Raw genomic sequence first — 17,777 nt, 5'->3', positions numbered from 1 at the left:
CAATAAAACATGAGACTTGCATTTGGTCACTGTGAGACCCAAAATCCCAAAAACCCGTAGCCCAAAACCCAAAAGCTCACGCACTGCAAGTTGACCCTGACTCACGCCCCCAAAGTGCAAGTAATGCAGTCGCCGAGGAATCACGGTATCTAATGGCAGTCAAGGGCTAATGGTTGTGATTCGGATCAATTTTACACAGAAGAAATATGGGAAAATTCTTTTATATAATTTAAAATATTAAAATAGTATATGTTACCCAAAATTCCACTTAAAACTTGAATAAAGATGGTGTTCAATTTAAAAACTCAATGAAATATAATATTTTCCATAGTATGATCACTTTTTTTCTCTGTGTACTACATTTCCGAGTACCCGAACAAGTAGTTCGCTTGTCTCCGCTGAGCCGTCCACCGACGCTAATTGCTTATTGATCGTTGGCCAGAATCTGATATGGGTATGATTTCGGGCCGAATTGTGACGCACTTTTGTGAGCCGGAAGGTCAAAGCCAAGTGGCTGCTGTATAAAAAGATAGATGCAGCCCGGCAAACGGCAACAGTTCTCGCAAGAAACTCAAACCGATCACTCCCAATCCCAATCAGTCAATACAGACCTAACCCATTTCCAAAATGTTCAAGTTGGTGGTATTGTCTGCTCTGCTCGCCGTAGCCGCTGCCCGTCCCGGTCACCTGTTGGAGTCCTCCCCGCTGGTCTACGCCGCCCCAGCAGCGACGACCATCGTCCAGGAGCCCGTTCTGGCCAAGGTGGGAGCCGTGGTGAAGAGCGTGCCCACTGCCGTCAGCCAACAGAACCAGTCGGTGGTGCACAGTCACGCTCATGTTGTCGAGGATGTCGTTGCTCCCGTGGTGAAGTCCACTCCGGTGGTCAGCTATGCTGCTGCCGCTCCAGTGGTTCACACCTCATATGCCGCTGCTCCCGTTGTCCACACCAGCTACGCTGCTGCTGCTCCAGTTGTTCACACCTCCTACGCCGCCGCCGCTCCCGTTCTGGCCACATCCTACGCCCAAGTGGCCGCCTCCTCGCCGCTGACCTACACCGCCACTGGTGTGTGGTAAATCCATGGCCAGGCCCACTCCGAATCCTACTCCTCTCCTACTGTTGACAGGTGACCAGGATGCGTGTGCATCGCTGGACGGTTTTGTGATACGAATTTTAAATAAATAAATGTTTTGCTTTGAAATCGTGCAAGTTGTTTTCTTCACCCTGAAGCTCATTTATCTTCCTGTAGAGCATCTTCCCAATGAGTCTAAACAGATGATAGTAACAATTTGGTAGTATAATCGGTAAATCTAACAACAGGATCTTTACCATTGTTTTTCCAATAATATATGAAATGTATATTGAAAGGTCCTAGGACTGAAAGACTAGATTTACTGTGGAACTCATTGTTCTTGTTTAATATATAATGAAATTCAACAAATTATGCGAAATTCTGACATTTTGACGTAAATTTAGACTTTTTTTTTGACATTTTCCGGCGCGTGTGGACGTGGTCTTAACTCGCTTGGTGTACTAAAAGTGTCCTGGTTCAATGTCCTGTGTCACGTATCTACTCACTTCCTGCTGCACCTGTGCCTTGGGTAAATATTGGACACCCATATGTCGGAAAAACGCCACATATGTGTGTGAAAATTAGCTGGGTGACAGCGTGGGCATCCCGCTGGTTGGGAATTGCTGACATTCCCGGGCAGTGAACTCGACGAACCATTAGCCCTTTTCAAGGATATTTCTAAAAGTCCTTGTACCTCTGATTTAAACGTATTTAATAATACAGGCTAAAAACATTTTGAATCACTTGTTTCACAATTAAAGCAATACATTAGTTAAAGTTTTTGGTGCGGGAGTTTGAAATCAGGGGTATCTCCAACTTTAACTTGGCAGCAAGATCAGCAAGGGGCTGGAATAACATGGTTAGTGCTCCACGCAATCCGCCATCCACCTCTGTCACGTTCACCTCCCTTCTGACTATCTCGTGGCGGCCATTAACATATCCATCGGTGCAGTGGAAGCTCAGTAGGAGTAGAAAAAGTATCTAGAAAGAAATCCATTTCACAGAGGATTTTTTATGATTACTTTCAATATTTTCTTACCGCTTTCAACAGGTAATCCATTTGAAGTGTTATCAACGGCAGGTCAATTGCAATAACTGGTGCATTACTAAAGTTATACGCATTTATATACCAACTTCTGTTCAATTCTCAGGACGAGTGTTCTGGATGTTCTGAACAGGTGCACTCACAATTTTACGGAATTGAAGAATAAACACAGACAGTTTACTTGGAGGAAAGCAACACTTTAGTGGTTGGATTATGTTTAAAAATTGTTAGCAAATGCACATATGTATATATATTTTCTTTCCACAAAAAAGTTTACAAACAGTACACATATAGCGGAATTTGGCGGAACCTGCCGGGATCTCTGGCGGGATATCTGGCGGGGCCTTCCGGGCTCCCGTGGGATCTAGAGTGCTTTGGCAGGATTGGAATCATGAACTATAAAAGGTAGAAAGTTTAAAGAGACATAGACGCAGCATAAGTTTGTTGACCCATGTTGCCACGCCCACTCTAACAAACACAAACCAAACGAAAAGACGCCACACCCACAGTTTTGAAAAAACTGTTGAAGTTTTTTCTTTTAATAATCAAAGAGATTGTTGAACTTTCTCGTTCGCATTCCCACTGAGTAGCGGGTATCTGATAGTCGAGGAAATAATATACTATACGCTCTCTCTTGAATTTTTACTCACTTCTGTTTTGAATGAACATTTTTTTTTCAATCGAAAATCATTGCCAGTTCTTGGAATTTAAGTAAATGCAAGTAAACCAAGCGAAAGTGTTTTCCTGTCATTATAAACTTGGCCTTGAATTGGGTCGGAAGCGATTCCGATTGGTTCGCAATTAGAAGTAATCTCGGACCCTTGGTTCTCCCTCCGCACCAGAAATCGATCTTCAGGTGAGTACGTGCGACTAATGAGCTGCGAGTTGTGAAATGAAATCAAGAGTGGGTACGGCAAACAAGTGCGAGGCCGAAAATAAGTGAAGTAATGAGTAGTGGGAAAGGGGCAAGCTCGGTGAAGGAGGTGAGCCGAACAGAAATTGGCCACGAATAATAATCTGGTTTATGGCCAAGACCCGGGACAAGCGGCCAGAATCCGTTCAGGCACGTTCGACTTATGGCTTATTGTATCCGCCTCAATGGACAAAAGCCGGCGAAGTGCGTGTGTGTGTAAAATGTGAAGTTCAAGTATAAAAGACGTTGACAGTCCCTCAGCTCAACACATTCGAAGTCTGTCTCCCTATCCAGCGACACCAGTCGAAGAAGCCAACTCCACACCAAAATGTTCAAATTGGTAAGGAGCGCAGGGATCTCCACATGGCAACTCTTTGGATTACTAACTCTTATTCCCTTCTTCAGTTCGTTCTCGCTGCTCTTTTGGCCGTGGCCGCCGCGAAGCCCGGTCACCTGGCTGCTGCTCCTCTGGTCTACAGCGCTCCCGCCACCACCACCGTCGTCCAGGAGCCCGTTCTGGCCAAAGTGGGTGCCGTTGTGAAGAGCGTTCCCACCGCCGTGTCCCACCAGAGCCTGACCCAGGTGCACAGCACCCCCGTGGTGGAGGATGTGGTGGCTCCCGTGGTCAAGACCACCGCTGTCCACTCCGCTCCCGTGTTGGCCGCCGCACCCATTGTGAAGACTGTGGCTCCCGTCGCCTACTCTGCTCCTCTGGCCTACTCCGCCCCGGTGGCCTACTCCTCGTACGCTGCTCCTCTGGCTTATTCCGCACCGGTGGCCTACTCCGCACCCCTCTCCTACGCCGCCCCCGCTCCTCTGCTGCACCACGCCCCCCTGACCTACGCCGCTGGCGCCTGGTAATGTGGTGAGGATCGAAAGAGTTTGAACTAGTTGAAAAAAAACGAAATCGAAAAAATAATAAATTAAATGTGAATACCAAACAGCTAATGTGAATTTCTTAAAAACATGGGGATGTACATATATATTAATATTGAAGCGTTCTAAAAAGTGTAGAATATTGCACATACAGTGTTCATACGTATCTGAATGTTTTTCAAACTGAATTGGAATTAATTTGCAATGTAATATTTTTTTAAAAATGGTATCTTATAGTACAACAGAATTCTTTTAAACTATTTTTAATATACCACAGCTTGTTTGAATAAAGTAATCGTTATTTAGTGAGATTTCTAAGATACAGTCTGCATGTTTACAGTGCGACAAGAACTAGAGTTTTTCTATATTTCTATTTCCAAATTTCCAAATTTCCGTTCCCTTTTCACTAAAGTTATCATAAGTAAAACTAATATAAACCTGGTGTTGAAAGTTTATTTATTGCATATTTGGTGTACATTTAAGTTTGCAATGCGGAAGAGGTAATATGTTACACATAACCAAAAATAAGATTTTCTGAGGAGAATGGTTCCTTTGGCTGTTGATCTACTTCAGATAAATGCTGGGGTAACTGGCTCCTCCCCAGATTCCCGGCTCGTACCATCCCGCACTGCTGCCTGCGTATCCAAGTGGGGCATACGAGATCGAAGTAGCTGGAGCATAGGCTGTCTTCAGAATGGGCGTGTGATCCACAATGGGGCGCCAGTAGGGACGCTTCTCGTGCACCACCGTGGAACTCTGGTGTGAGACGGCGGCGGGAAGGGCATAACTCTCGTATCCCACGACACTGGGAGCATATTCCACGTGCTCATAGCTGGGCAAGTAGCTGGGGCGAGCCTGGATCAGGACAGCCAATACTCCGCACACAAGGAACACCTAGGGGGAATGGATATTGCTTTAGGTATTTACCTAAGATTATGTGATATAACGCCAACTCACAACTTTGAACATCTTCGCTGGGGAAACTCTGCAACAATGTTTGGCAGTTGAAGAAGTCACTCGGGTTTTATACAAGCCCGACCAAGGGAATTTGCTTCTTTACGTTAGAATTGGCACAAACAATCGAGCCATCATCTAAATTTTGTGTGTCGTGTTTTTTTTTGTTTTTGCCATACTAGTGTTTTTTGCGTTTTTCCTCAAGCCAATTCCCAAGCCCAGATGGCTCATTAGTGACCCATTTGGGCGTAACTGAGCGAGCGGCTTTCGGCCGAGGCGAGGCTAAAACCGAATAGGTAAATAGGCAAATAAACAAGCCACCCACTTGTGGATACCTGTTGCAGCACCCACACCCATTAAATTGGCTCCCAACTCCTGGTTATTGCTTCTACTTGACTGGCACGCAGATGTGGGCCAGCGTTCCAGCCATAAGCCATTAGCATAACCAACAGACAAACTCTTTTTTCCTGGCTCACTGAATTTTCCCGACTATTTTTGGGTGCCACCAACGCAAATCGCAAATCGCATGCCGCCAAACACCATATGTCGCATGTGTATGGCCTATACTTTCCTCTAACTTTGCTTATAATTAACCAAACACGCCAAGATTCCCAGCCCATTTGCGGCGACCTTGGCTCTAATTTAATTAAGAAGAAAAACCGAGGCAAAAATATATATAAAAAAAGAAACCCACAATGAGCGTTTTCAGAAGCGAGATACATAACATGACGCTGACAGGCCCCGCCGAAACGATTTAATCATTGGCCAAGTTGCTCTTATTGTTGGCATACCGACTGCAGAATGCCATTGTTACTGGATTCGGTCCACTTTGGTCTCTGTGCCCGCAGACATTTTGGCCCAGCCAGCTTGGTGGTGTAAATCACTGCTTCGTTTAGCAGTAGTTGGCACAAATCTTTGACTGGCACTTACCGCCGGGTGTAATATTTCCAGCTGCGGAAATAAAAAAACCAAGATAAACAAGAAACAAATAAATATGTTAAAAAAGCTACATAATGGCTATGGCTTTGTGACCAATTCTATTGTGTTAAGCCAGAAAAATTGAGTGTCGTTTTGAAAAATAGTCGTATACTTTTGGGCTGCTGTCGTTAAGTGAAGCTTGGTTGTAAGCTTTTCTTAACCTATAGAAGCTTTGTCTCTTGCTTAACCCATGATAGCGATTGGGCACTTATTAACCACTTTGCTCTTTTTGACCAAAAGCAAGAAAAAAGGAATTTCTTACAACCAATTAGAACAGGCCAAAGTACCAACAAATATTTTAATCAATTTATTTAATGCCTCCAACTCGTACCAAGTTGGTAATGTCTTGTGGCTTAATCCCATAAGGAAGTGAATAATTCCACGAAGAATTCTAGCTTCGGTTAATCCACTTTTCCAAAACAATTCCATAAACAATCTCCAAGTAATTGCAATATTGACAAATGGACAAGAGTTTTAAATAGTATGGCTAATAGAAGTTGACTGTGTCCACTGGGACTGGCCCGAATTCAACTCGAACTCAACTGCATTTGTATCTGTATCTTTGGGTTGTCAGCATGAAACATGCAACTTTAGCTGCAGTAAGCAATGCCCAGTCTGAGATTTTTGTTGTAATTATGGGTGAAAAGTAGAGTAACACTCTGAGCTGGCCTTATCTGCTCGTTATCGGTGCGACTCAGCTTGGCCTGGCTAAAAACAGCATTGAAAATCGCTCATACGCCATGTAATTAGATTTGTAATAGCCACATCCGCCTCCAGGCCTAAACGTTTGGCAAAAGCCTGGCTGGCTAGGCCAGTTCTTGCAACGCCTTTGGGATTTGCTGTCAGCGTGTTTTTGTGGGGCGTGTGATCTGCATTGTCTTATTAATTTTAATGACTGAATTATACAAAACTAGACGCACCAGCAACTTTTTGCCGGTTGCAGCTTGCCAAACACTAGAGCGCCAGCAACTTCCTTGATTACACACAGAACTCGAAGTCGAGTTGAGTGGAGTTCGTTTGTCTGGCGCTGTTTGGTCTCGAATCGAATTCGTTTTGGTGTTGTTTTCTTGTGGGTATTTCGTTTTTTCTATATAATTTACGTACATGAATTTAATGTTTTAGCTGTGGCTATCATTAAGTCTAATTGACTTTTTATCGCTTATGGTGTTCTCAGTTCATTTTTTGCTTATGCTTGTGAGAAAACCAAAGCAGAGTGAACTTGATCAGCAGATTGGTAGTTCATAGAGCGCGACCTAGGGATGGAAAATTGTGAATTGTGAACTTAGATAGTATTTAATGAAACCATATATAACAAAAGGAAACATATTACTAACTGCAGAAAGTAGAAATGGAACGGTAGGAATGCTGAAGCTCGTGATAAATTGAACTGCCACCTCTAACGCAGATACAGATACTGTATCTGCCCTCACAGGTGTGCAATCATGCTTAAATCTCGCCCAGTAATTTGATTTCAGCACAAGTTCAGGGTGAGTAACTACACAAGTCACCGAATTGCTCTAGAACAATCTAAGATCGTACAGCAATCAGTGGCAGCAAAAAGTGAAAGTCAAATTAAATGCATTAGAACCTGCTGGATTTGTACAACAATGGGAATAGAAACTTGGGGAAAAGGGGAATGCGGAGTGTGCACCCACCCACTCGAGAACTAAATTCAATTAAAAAGCACTAATCGAGTAACGAATTATTTCGGACAGCCCCTCGCATAAATCTCCGCCACTGGGAGTCAAACGATTTGCATACAATTTGGCGACACACACAACTCTAATTTACGAGCGTCAAAAGGGGCGTGAGTTGTTCAGCATTTTGTTGCCTTTTCAGTTGTTGTTATGGTGCAACTCAAACTGGAGACACTCGCCTGCGATTTAACTACTTAATTATGAAGCAGATTTTGGTCTATTTGCATTGGCAGCCCGAGAGCGAACATTCAGTGAAGCTGTCAAATGATCTGTGACCAAAATAGTTTTAGCATGCAGCAGGCTGATCAAAACAACCAAATTAGCTACAAAAACAAACGATTTACGTGCCATGAGCCACATTGCGCCATGTCCCCCTGTACAAAAAAAAAAACAGAACTTCAAAGCAAAATGAAACCAACTTTGCAAATGATAATTGTTGGCCCAACCTCGAGGCTGAGTCGAAGGTAAAACAGCTCTGGCATAATACGGTAGCCAAGGAAGGGTGGGAAAAGGGGGAGGATGGGGTTAATCCACCTTAGTTCACTTTGATGCCATAAATGAAAACACCGCTCCACGTTGGCCAGTGTCTTTTTCTAGAGCTTTTCACAGCGGTGTCTGCCTGACATTTGCTTTATTGAAGGTGGAAAAACAAAGCGTTGATTATTGGTACCCTAGAAACATAATCACGGAATGATATTTCAGACTCATTAAAAAATACCCACTCGTAATAGTCTGTCTACAAAACGATTTACGGAATGTAAGGGAACTGTATTTATTCTGGAAATTTTCTTATGCGATTGTGGAGATTGGTATCTAAGACGGTTCTTATCAGTTTTTACAATATTAAGTATGCGGATATATTAAATTTTAATTTAAGTTGAAGCTTACCACATGGATTTGGTATGCATTTATATTTGCAAAATAATTAAAAATAAATACATGAAGGCTTGGTCTAACTTTGATCTTATTGCTGTGGGTTTTCCAGGGTAATTAAGTAAACACAAATGCGATTTTTGCCAGCCATTGTTACAGTTTCGCACTTGGCTGTTGTCGCTGTTCCTCTTGGTATTAATCATTATAAAACGAGTAATAGTCGAGCTCTGCTGTACACATTGTAATGTGCACGACATTGTGACAAAGGCTGGGGTAAGCACGGCCTTGACCGAGTGGCGTCCAACATGTGGTATACTTAATACTTAATTGGCCACACTCGAGTCACAGCCAGCGATCCGCAGATGGGGAGTCAGCTATGCAAATTGGCCTCCACCCAACCGACAATTATGTAAAACTATAACAAATTAAATAATAACTCTTTGCGGTCACAAGCTGGTCGAATCAAATGCATGTATGCCGAACTAGTCACCTCTGCTCCATTTGCGAACTCCAGACCAGCGACTTGGGAAATTTCCTTAGCCAGAATGGGGCGGACAAATTTCAGGTCCGACTATTTCCCCAGAAAAATCGCATAAATCACGAAAGGAAAATATATAGTTGAGCCACGAGTTGAGTTGGAAAATTGACGGCTTTTAATTTCGACTTTTGAATGATTTGTTGGCAATCAATGTATTTTGGGCGTCGCTTGGGAAATGCGAATCTGAATCAAAATCGAATGCATGCACTGGATGGAGGACGTTGCTCAATGGCTAGCAGACAAACAGAATGCAATTGGGAGGCCATTAAAATGCAATTACAGGCCACCAGAGTTTTGGTGGTCAGCTGCAATCGGAACCAGCACGAATAAAACCAAAAAAACCTAAACCACCGAGTGGGTGGCATATTTGGTATTTGGTTTGGCTGCGGATCGATAGATAGGCACGCAATTTGGCATCCTGTTTGGTGTCAATCAAGCCGCCTTCGATTGAGATTTATGCGACAATTTGGTTAGCATTTGCATAACGCCACGGGCCGAAATCACGAGGTGTTGGCTTTGGTGAAGGGTTCGGCTTAGTTTTAGATTCGACTAGCTCTAAGCCCCGTTGATATGCAGATTGTCCGTTTGGGGTCCAATCAGCAACGATGGCCAGGGTCGCGGAGTCGAAAGAATTGTCGCCATCGTAATTGTTTATTAATTTATGACTCATAAACTTTAAGTCGGCCTTTGTTCGCACTGAGAGAATTTCGATTTTTATACAACTCTTTGATTCAAAACACCGAGTTTCAAGGCTCAAAACAAGCATTTTGCAATTCTTTTCGGGCCTCGTGTTCTGACTGATCTTGTGATGTGATTTCAAAGCTGTCTTAGAATTAAGCATGGCTATTAGGAAATCTGGCAGGCCATTCGAAATGCGGCAAATATGATTTACCTATGTTTCCAATTGACTACGCTCCTTCCACCCAAGTTACGCATACGCCATGTGTGCGATAACAAATCAGTTAAATATTAATGCATGCAAAATAAATAGGCGAACCAGCTGCCGTCCAGCAGCCACCAAAATGACCAACTGCACCAATCTCCACTCTGTGTTTGTCAGTTATTAAAGTGAGTAATTTTTCATGGACCACTTGAGTTTATTTGCTGCGTGGAGAGGCAGCTCCGATTGATCATTTGCATCTGGACAACAACATTTTCCACACCTACGGATCTCTATATCTCTAATGAGCTGTCAGTCAGTCAGTCAGCTGATTGATAATAAAGTGCGTGTTTTCGGTTTTAGAAAGGATTTAGGCAGATATGCTTAATAGGCTTGCAGGCTTATATTTAAGTAATTCAATTCTTTAGACTACCATTTATATTCATAAAATATAGATCAATTTATGTGTATTTATATTCAAGTGCTCTTTCAAAGGAAATTTCACTTAATGGCCAATTTTGATTTCTGGAATAATTGCAAAATAACTAATAGACAGAACCAGATTTAGCCGTAGAATTTTCTCAGCTGGAAGCCGCCAGAAGACAATTGTTCATTTCCACGCCGAAATGAATGGAAATATAAAAGTTTCCGTTAGAGCAAAAGTCGCCGACAATAGCTGACCAAAAAATACAAATTGAATTAAGTGCTCGTGGTGGTTCTGCATGAAAATCTTGGGGATTCGGTGGCTCAACTTGGCGGTGGCTCAGTGGCTCAAGCCAAAGCCGCCGCTTGACTGATCTCTTTCGCGATCTGCTGGTCGGCAAATGCACAAAGCTTCGGCTCTCGGCCGTCGAAAGGGGCGTGTTGGCTCTCCCTCTCCGCTGCTCTTTGGGCCAAGATTTGTCAGAATATTTCTCATGTTGCGGGTATAAATAACAGGGCTACTTGAGACGTCTAAGCATAACACATTCAGCTCTTCGGTCAAGAAGTCCAAGCAACACAAAACCAGCAAAATGTTCAAACTGGTAAGATCAGGATTAAAGGATACCCGCTCGCTTGGAGTTAACATAGAAGTTTTCTTCCCGCAGATTGCCCTCATCTCCGCCCTGTGCGCCGTGGCCAATGCCGGAGTAATCTCGCCCTACAGCCATGGATATGGACTGGGATACGGTGCCGCTCTGGCTCCGGCTTATGCCGCTCCGGCTGTGATCTCGCACGCCCCGATCATCAAGAGCTACGCCGCTCCCATTGTGGCCCACCCTGTGGCCACCTCCTATGCCAACACCTACAAGGTGGCCACCAAGGCCATCCCAGTGGTCCATGCCGCTCCCCTGGTGCACGCTGCTCCTCTGGTCCATGCCGTGCCTGCTCTGCACTCCACCTCCACCTACCACGGATCCTATGGCGGCTACGGTAGCTACGGTCTGGGATACGCCGGCTACGGACACGGAGCCTACCTGCACTAAGGATCTGGATGTCGGAAAGGATACCAGCCCCCGTTGACGACCCCGATCGAAGTGAGAACATTCAGCGGATAATTCGCATTTTGCTGCCGTCAAAGTGTTGAATTTGCATTTCGTAGTCAGAGGCGGAAATACAAATTGTGTACAAAATCCCTCAAAAACCCAGACACCCACTTGGAGACAGAGACAACTAGAGAACTAAGGACAACTAACGGGAGGCGGCGAGAGCGAGAGAGATTGATGAAGGATCAAGTTTCGTTGATTTTGTTATTATGGTGCAACTCCATGCATTGTGGCTTCATAACATTCTGTAAATAAACGATAAATGACTCTTTAAACGAAAATGATGGCAGTATTGCTTATTTCATTAACTGGTTGCATATATATTTTATTTTTAAAATATTCAATTGAAATTATGGCGTAAAATATCCATAAATCAGGCATTTGGAAATGTGCATTACTCAATTCAATAAAATCTTTACGATACCTAACGTTTTCGAAGCAGTATGCATTTTTCAATATTTTAATCTGCCGTTTCAGGTATAATAATTTAGCTTAGGACACTTCACAATGTATTTATAAGCCACTTCTATCAAAACTAATTCTTAAAGTGGAAAATGTTTATTTATCAAGTGTGGAATTAATTTCTATTTAGTTCAGTTAAGCGTGAAGTGATCACTTTTATTCGCATTTATAAGGATTCCAGATAGTGTTGCTAGTTCGTAGATGCGAGCATTTCACACCCAACTGCTTGTTCAATTTTCCCCAACTGCAAACTTACCCCAACCATCCCCTCCAACCAACCGATTGCCATTCAGCATTCAATTGCACTTCAAATTAATTTTACTTGAGCAACTTGCTCGATTCATATCGACTCCCGTCGGTTGTTTTGAAACTTGCAAGGAAAAAACCAAATACCAAAAAAATTGTTTTATTGCAACGCCTGGCCCGGCTCACCTGCTCACTATACCCCCACCCCCTCGGCAATTATCATTGCGGGAAAACGAAAGACTCAAGCGACAAACGCGTGCGCCTGTCAACAGGTTGACCAGTGAAAAGTGCGTTGAAATTGATTTTTATTAATGCCCGGCCAACTGTCGCAGCTAAATGCTTTTCGCCCAGTTTCGCAAATGAAAAATGGGAGCACATCAAGAGCTGCTGAAAAGTGAATTGAGTCACTTAATTACCTTTTTACGCCGACCAGCTGATCCTGGACCGAAAATACCAACTATAATTCATGCGAAAATTGAAAAGTCGTGTATTGCGCTTTGCCGGCGGCGTAATGGAAATCAATTTACGATTTTACTTAATAAATGTTATTTCGCCGAGTGAAAATCATAAGATGATGGGTGGGGTTGCTAAATATAATTCATATCGCCCATAACAATAAGCCATTGTTGGCAGCTCTTCGACCTTGACAGCCATACAACTCAATTGTGCCCAGCTATAGGTTTAATTTGTCTCAGTTCAGCTCGGCATAAATTATGTCCCCCTGTTCATAAACCATGTCGTAGTTATGGGCTTATAGCTTATAAACCGTTAGCTAGTCAAGCGCAAATTCGGCAAACGACCTTCGAGGATTTGCAGACAAAAGGTGGGCCACAACTTCTGCTTCCTACATCTCCCAGGCCATTGAATATTCATTCGAGCCCGTCGGTTGACACTAAGTGGATGCATTTTGTGGCAGGTGCTCTCATGGCACAGTTGCAGCTCTCGCAAGAGATTCCCACAACCTCGCAAATGCAACACACCTGTTGTTTGCCCGCCGCTCTGCAGATTGAGTGGAAATCTTACATGCTTAATTCTCGGTTTCCCCCTCCCATTGAGTGGCATGTATATCTGGTTAGCCCGAGAGTATGCTAATTGAATTATTCAAGTGGAATTGGCGTTACTCGTGCTCTAAATTATTAACAAGTCACTGATTTCACGCAGGGCAAGGACCTTTTCCAGGACTCGAGACTAAAAGTCCCAGCCCTCGGGCAGTGCAATTAAAACTGCATTGAAACGGGAAGCTCTCTGTGCTGGCGAGTTACGATTCCGAGCATGGATAATTAATTTCAAAGGACCAAGCTCTTTTCCGGGAATCTTATTCCTGCCCGCAGGACAGGCACGTACTGGGGAAAAGGGAACTGCACACGTTTTCCGCTGACCTTGGCCAGGACATTGACCAGTTGCAAGCAAAACCAACCGCACACCCACACGCCAGCAGTAACTCGATTGTTATTTGTGAGATGGATTTGCAACCGATAATTAAATGCAACTCTGGCCATGGAAGTCCTTGCAGCGAGTTCAACGACTGACCTCGCTGCGTATAAGCAATAAGGAATAATAAATATGGTGGGGCAACATTGAAATTCAAATGAAATTGCGATTGAAGGAAAGCGTGTACATATTCAAAATTGATGAGCGAAAATAATTCCATGATTTGGTATACATTCAACATTTTCCTCGAAACGCAAAACCATTTGAATAATATTTGTAGCATATCTTCCAGCCAATATGCACACACAATATGTGTGCAATCAATTGAGTGAATCAAATCAGCTGAAACTTCAATAGCTTGCAACAAAGTATTATTTTGATGGTGGGTGGGGGCCAAATTCGCACTTGTTGTTGCCACACACGTGCAGCGATTTAGCACGCATTACATTACAATGCGGCTCCGTTTCAAGAGCACCTGTTGCCAGCGGCGGCGGAAAATGTGTGGAAAATTTGTATGGAAAAAAGGGGGGGAAAACGCGAAGCAACCACTCGAGGAGTGGAATCAACTCAAGAGCTGGGCGTGTGCTCCACTTGGAACACAAAAGGAAAACGAAAAGAAAAACGTGCGTGGAAATTCCCGCTATCTGTGCCCTCTTTTCGGTTCAGCGAAGGTGAACATATCGATTTCTGATTTAGCCACTTTGTTATGCTAATTTCCCCGGCTTTCCCGCCCTCGATTTTCCATTGTTTTCGTTTTTTTTCCAGCGTCCTGGTCCTGTGTTGACAATTTCGATGAGCGCGTGTCGCGCATTTGGCAGCCCAAATTTAATTGGCCACCCGTGCGGGAGTTTCGCCTGTTTACGACAGATTCTGGAGCAGATTTTATGGTAGCAGTTCCACGCACACGTTTGCCCACTTTCGGGCGACTTGGAGGCGATGCGCAAGACGCGGCCAACTTTTGGGCATTTCCACGGCTAATTGAGAGCTTCGAAAATGGCTTTGTTGGCGGCGGTAATAAATCGACTTTTAACTGGCGTGTGATATTTTGGCATTTATATTTCGGCAACGGCCATCAATCAGAGTCATAAGGCATAAAAAGGTGCCTGGAACGTGATCGCAATGGGTTTCTTGCAGCTCTTGCCACTTGCTCGTTTTTTTCTTTTTCAGCTTATATTTTATACTTTTTTGCAGCTGGTGGCAGCGGCAGTAAAAGTTGCTGCAGTGTAGCGCGTGCATTTGTAAATCCATGGCTTTGGGCAAATGAAGTGCACATGATAATAGCTTCTGAGGTGGAAGACTTTAAGATGCTGATCCAAAGGGAAGGGTGTGTTGAGATGCATATCTTATATTTGAGGCATTTATTAAGAAGATGTCAGAAAGCATACATTTGATCTTATTCTTTAACACCATATAATAATTCGGACTCGAATCTAATGCAAAATAAGATTGTATAGGTATCTTGACTTCAAATGGAGTCACAAATGCATTCACATCTCTTTACTGAATCGGAGTTCTTAAACTGTTTGCAATTTTCTTTTTGGTAAAGTGTGAAATTATACCTTCCACCTTAATTACCCCATTTGAAGTTTTTACCACCGACTTGTGGTTCGTACTCCCACCGAATTTCACCTGAGGATGGGGCATTGCAAAACTTGTCGCATGCATTTGCCGCACGATTCGCTTGTCGATTGCACGTCGTGCGCAGATCCCTTAATGGAGTTTTTACCTTTCGGTTCCTCTAGTTTCCAGACCGCCCCTCCACCTTCTCCCCCTCCTACTCCTGCTCCTCCACCCCCTAAATCAGCATAATGCGGGCGACGCAACTCGGATCGTGGTATATAAAAACCTGCAGTGGTCAGCCAAAATCGATTCATTTCGTGTGAAAGTGTCGCGGAGAAGTGACTGAATACGGAAATCGAAAACGGAAGAAAGCATAACGGGAGAAAATGTTAAATATTTCAAAAGCAAGTGAATCGAAAGTGAATTTTAACTGAAAAATAATAGTTATCTTTATACGTTAGATACCTTGGATATGTGTTCTGATGTGTTTTGGTGCTCCAGCGCTTGGAAGTTTCCATCATGAACCAGCGGCGGTGGGCGTACCCGTGGGAGTTCCAGTTCCAGTGCCAGTTCCTGTGCCTTCTCCATATCCGGTTCCATCTCCAGTGGCGGTACCTGCTCCAGTAGCAGTACCCGTTTCCGATACCGTAACCGTGCCAGCGGCATTTAGTGCCCATCAAGGATTTACCTACGGAGCTGTAGATCACTATGGTCCACCACCTCCGGCGATCTTTAAATATGCAACATCCTATGCGGCACCACAGCCGGTTATTAAGTACTCCCTTGGAGCTCCAGTGACCACTACCACCACCACCTACACCGGATTTGCAGCACCGGCACCACCAGCCATTCATTATGCTGCAGCAGCACCTCCACCACCACCACAGTTTATAGCCCGGTTCGCTCCGCCACCCACTGGCTACCAGTTTGCAGCTGCTGCCCCGTCCTACGGCAGGTATAAACTCCACTTTGGGTCACCACCTCATCATTCTCCGGCTGCTGTCTATGGAGCTCCCCCTCCTGTAGCATTTAGCACTCAGGGCTGGTAACTCGAGAAGCGCCAGCTGGGCTCCGGCTCATTATGCATAACTATGAATGATAATTTCCTCAAATTAGCAATTAATTAAATCTAAATAATGTTGTTATGCTTCGTATTATACGCGACTCGTGAATTTATGCGAAGAACGCGAAGCGTAGCGATTAAATTATGCTTATGTCAATACCCATAAATAATTCAGATGTTTTCATGGCTCGAAGTTATTTTTTGGCTCAGCCAATTTTGGCCAAAGGCGAGGCTTGACTTTGAGAGGGCCCAGAAAAATGCATAAATAATATAAATTTGCCGTTATTAAAGCTATGACTACGGATCAACTGACCTAAGTCAATGAATGAAAGAGGGAAATAGCGGAGATATCCGTCAATTGGGTCAACAGTTTAAACTTTAAAGAGCTTTTGAGTTCACAGATAGACAGCTTGATTACACTACAAATATTGTTATTAAACAAATAAATCAAGTAAATTGTCTATTTCCGTATTTAAGTTTGAACACTAATATATTTGGGTGCCGGCTTAACATTTAAATTTAATGTTTAAGAAGACAGAACTGTATTTGTCCACTTTTGGATATAAATTGGATCTTTTTATCTTTAAATTAGAATACATAAGTATTTTCTTAGATACCTCCATATAAGCCAATAAATCAAGCTATAAAACTAAAAACAACACATTAGCTAACTTACTAGAAACAACAAGAACGCTGTAGTCGAGTTCTTCGACTATCAGATACCCACTACTCAGCTAGTGGGCGAATGAAGAAGAAATTTAAACATTTTCTAGTGAAATAAAAAAAAATCAATATGTAAGTTTGTGGGCGTAATATTATAATTATATATGTGAATATAAAATAAATTTGTATAATGAAAATTTGAAGTTCCTCCCTTATTTTTTCAGTGTAAGCTTAATTTGGATGCTCATAGATTGCGATTAAGTGGCACCATCTGAAGTCTACAAGTTACGGGTATGATAATAATAAGTTTGTATTTCAAATAAATTGGGACAGTAAAAAGTGGCTCCCCATTTCTTTCAGTGTGAATTAAATTCGGATGCGCATAGATTGTGAATCCGTTCCACCATCTGAGGTCAATCTGCGATGAGAGACGAGACACTCGCAGCGAAAGAGCGGCAATCAAACGCCAAGATACGGACAACAATCGGGTGCTTAGCATGCAAATCTCGCACCGATCCGCCAAAGTCCTCCGTTTTGGCCGGGGCTAATGGCTCTATGGCTTTTATGTTTGTGCGGCTTTACTGGCTCCTGTCACATGACGCTCGATTCGATTTGTGTTTAATAAGCTCAAATGCTGTCGACATGCCTGAGGTATGCAGAAAAGCTGAGAACAGTGGTGGTGAGGTGGGGATTTTGCAAAACCAAATCATCTATTTCCCCCCTCTGGTTGTGACCATAGGGGGCTCCACTGCTAATTGTGTGTAGTTGCATAGCTTGGATGCCAATAAAAATGACCAACATTGATTTATATGCAAGACAGCCAAATATCAATATTATCAATAGACGAAACTGCCCGGCAACCGCTTTGTTAAGCCACCAGAAATAAACAAAGTAAATAAACAAAGGCAGCCACAAATGCCAAAAAAGCTTCGTCTTGGCCTGCACTCAAGTGTTGGCCCAAAGCCGTTCACAAAGAGCCAAAAGAAGACCTGAACAGAGTGG

At 43.4% G+C, this 17,777-nt stretch overlaps 5 protein-coding genes across 5 annotated transcripts; 3 read left to right on the top strand and 2 right to left on the bottom strand.

Annotated features, from left to right (window-relative positions):
• The first annotated feature begins 523 nt into the window (after window positions 1-523).
• On the top strand, window positions 524-3,969 carry LOC6738287 (cuticle protein). Its single transcript, XM_039293292.2, has 3 exons — window positions 524-1,065; window positions 3,282-3,368; window positions 3,434-3,969. The coding sequence occupies exons 1-3, from the start codon at window positions 628-630 to the stop codon at window positions 3,887-3,889; spliced, it is 981 nt and encodes a 326-aa protein (XP_039149226.1). The 5' UTR covers window positions 524-627; the 3' UTR covers window positions 3,890-3,969.
• On the bottom strand, window positions 1,766-2,261 carry LOC6738288. Its single transcript, XM_002085063.4, has 2 exons — window positions 2,110-2,261; window positions 1,766-2,051 (listed from the first exon to the last, which is right to left on the bottom strand). Exons 1-2 carry the CDS (start codon window positions 2,128-2,130, stop codon window positions 1,839-1,841), a joined length of 234 nt encoding a protein of 77 aa, XP_002085099.1. The 5' UTR covers window positions 2,131-2,261; the 3' UTR covers window positions 1,766-1,838.
• A 370-nt stretch (window positions 3,970-4,339) lies between the features above and the next one.
• Window positions 4,340-4,989, bottom strand: LOC6738286. The gene is made up of 2 exons (XM_002085061.4): window positions 4,862-4,989; window positions 4,340-4,798 (listed from the first exon to the last, which is right to left on the bottom strand). The coding sequence occupies exons 1-2, from the start codon at window positions 4,871-4,873 to the stop codon at window positions 4,469-4,471; spliced, it is 342 nt and encodes a 113-aa protein (XP_002085097.1). The 5' UTR covers window positions 4,874-4,989; the 3' UTR covers window positions 4,340-4,468.
• Window positions 4,990-10,743: 5,754 nt separating this feature from the next.
• Window positions 10,744-11,631, top strand: LOC6738285 (cuticle protein 65). The gene is made up of 2 exons (XM_002085060.4): window positions 10,744-10,849; window positions 10,913-11,631. The coding sequence occupies exons 1-2, from the start codon at window positions 10,838-10,840 to the stop codon at window positions 11,288-11,290; spliced, it is 390 nt and encodes a 129-aa protein (XP_002085096.1). The 5' UTR covers window positions 10,744-10,837; the 3' UTR covers window positions 11,291-11,631.
• Window positions 11,632-15,333: 3,702 nt separating this feature from the next.
• On the top strand, window positions 15,334-16,724 carry LOC6738284 (leucine-rich repeat extensin-like protein 3). Its single transcript, XM_016169410.3, has 2 exons — window positions 15,334-15,453; window positions 15,511-16,724. Exons 1-2 carry the CDS (start codon window positions 15,436-15,438, stop codon window positions 16,096-16,098), a joined length of 606 nt encoding a protein of 201 aa, XP_016032150.1. The 5' UTR covers window positions 15,334-15,435; the 3' UTR covers window positions 16,099-16,724.
• Window positions 16,725-17,777: the final 1,053 nt, after the last annotated feature.

Source organism: Drosophila simulans, chromosome 3L (genome assembly GCF_016746395.2).
Source record: "Drosophila simulans strain w501 chromosome 3L, Prin_Dsim_3.1, whole genome shotgun sequence".
Taxonomy (NCBI): Eukaryota; Metazoa; Arthropoda; class Insecta; order Diptera; family Drosophilidae; genus Drosophila; species Drosophila simulans.
Note: the sequence above shows the minus strand (reverse complement) of the source record. Positions and strands in the feature narration are given on the sequence as shown.

Excerpts from the sequence above, each read along its gene's own strand:
- LOC6738287 (XM_039293292.2), top strand. The coding sequence starts at position 628 with ATGTTCAAGTTGGTGGTATTGTCTGCTCTGCTCGCCGTAGCCGCTGCC. Across the intron at positions 1,066-3,281 it reads TGACCTACACCGCCACTGGT|TCCCTCAGCTCAACACATTC; the intron begins GTGTGGTAAATC and ends AGACGTTGACAG. Across the intron at positions 3,369-3,433 it reads ACACCAAAATGTTCAAATTG|TTCGTTCTCGCTGCTCTTTT; the intron begins GTAAGGAGCGCA and ends TCCCTTCTTCAG.
- LOC6738288 (XM_002085063.4), bottom strand. The coding sequence starts at position 2,130 with ATGGATTACCTGTTGAAAGCG. Across the intron at positions 2,052-2,109 it reads TGGATTACCTGTTGAAAGCG|ATACTTTTTCTACTCCTACT; the intron begins GTAAGAAAATAT and ends ATTTCTTTCTAG.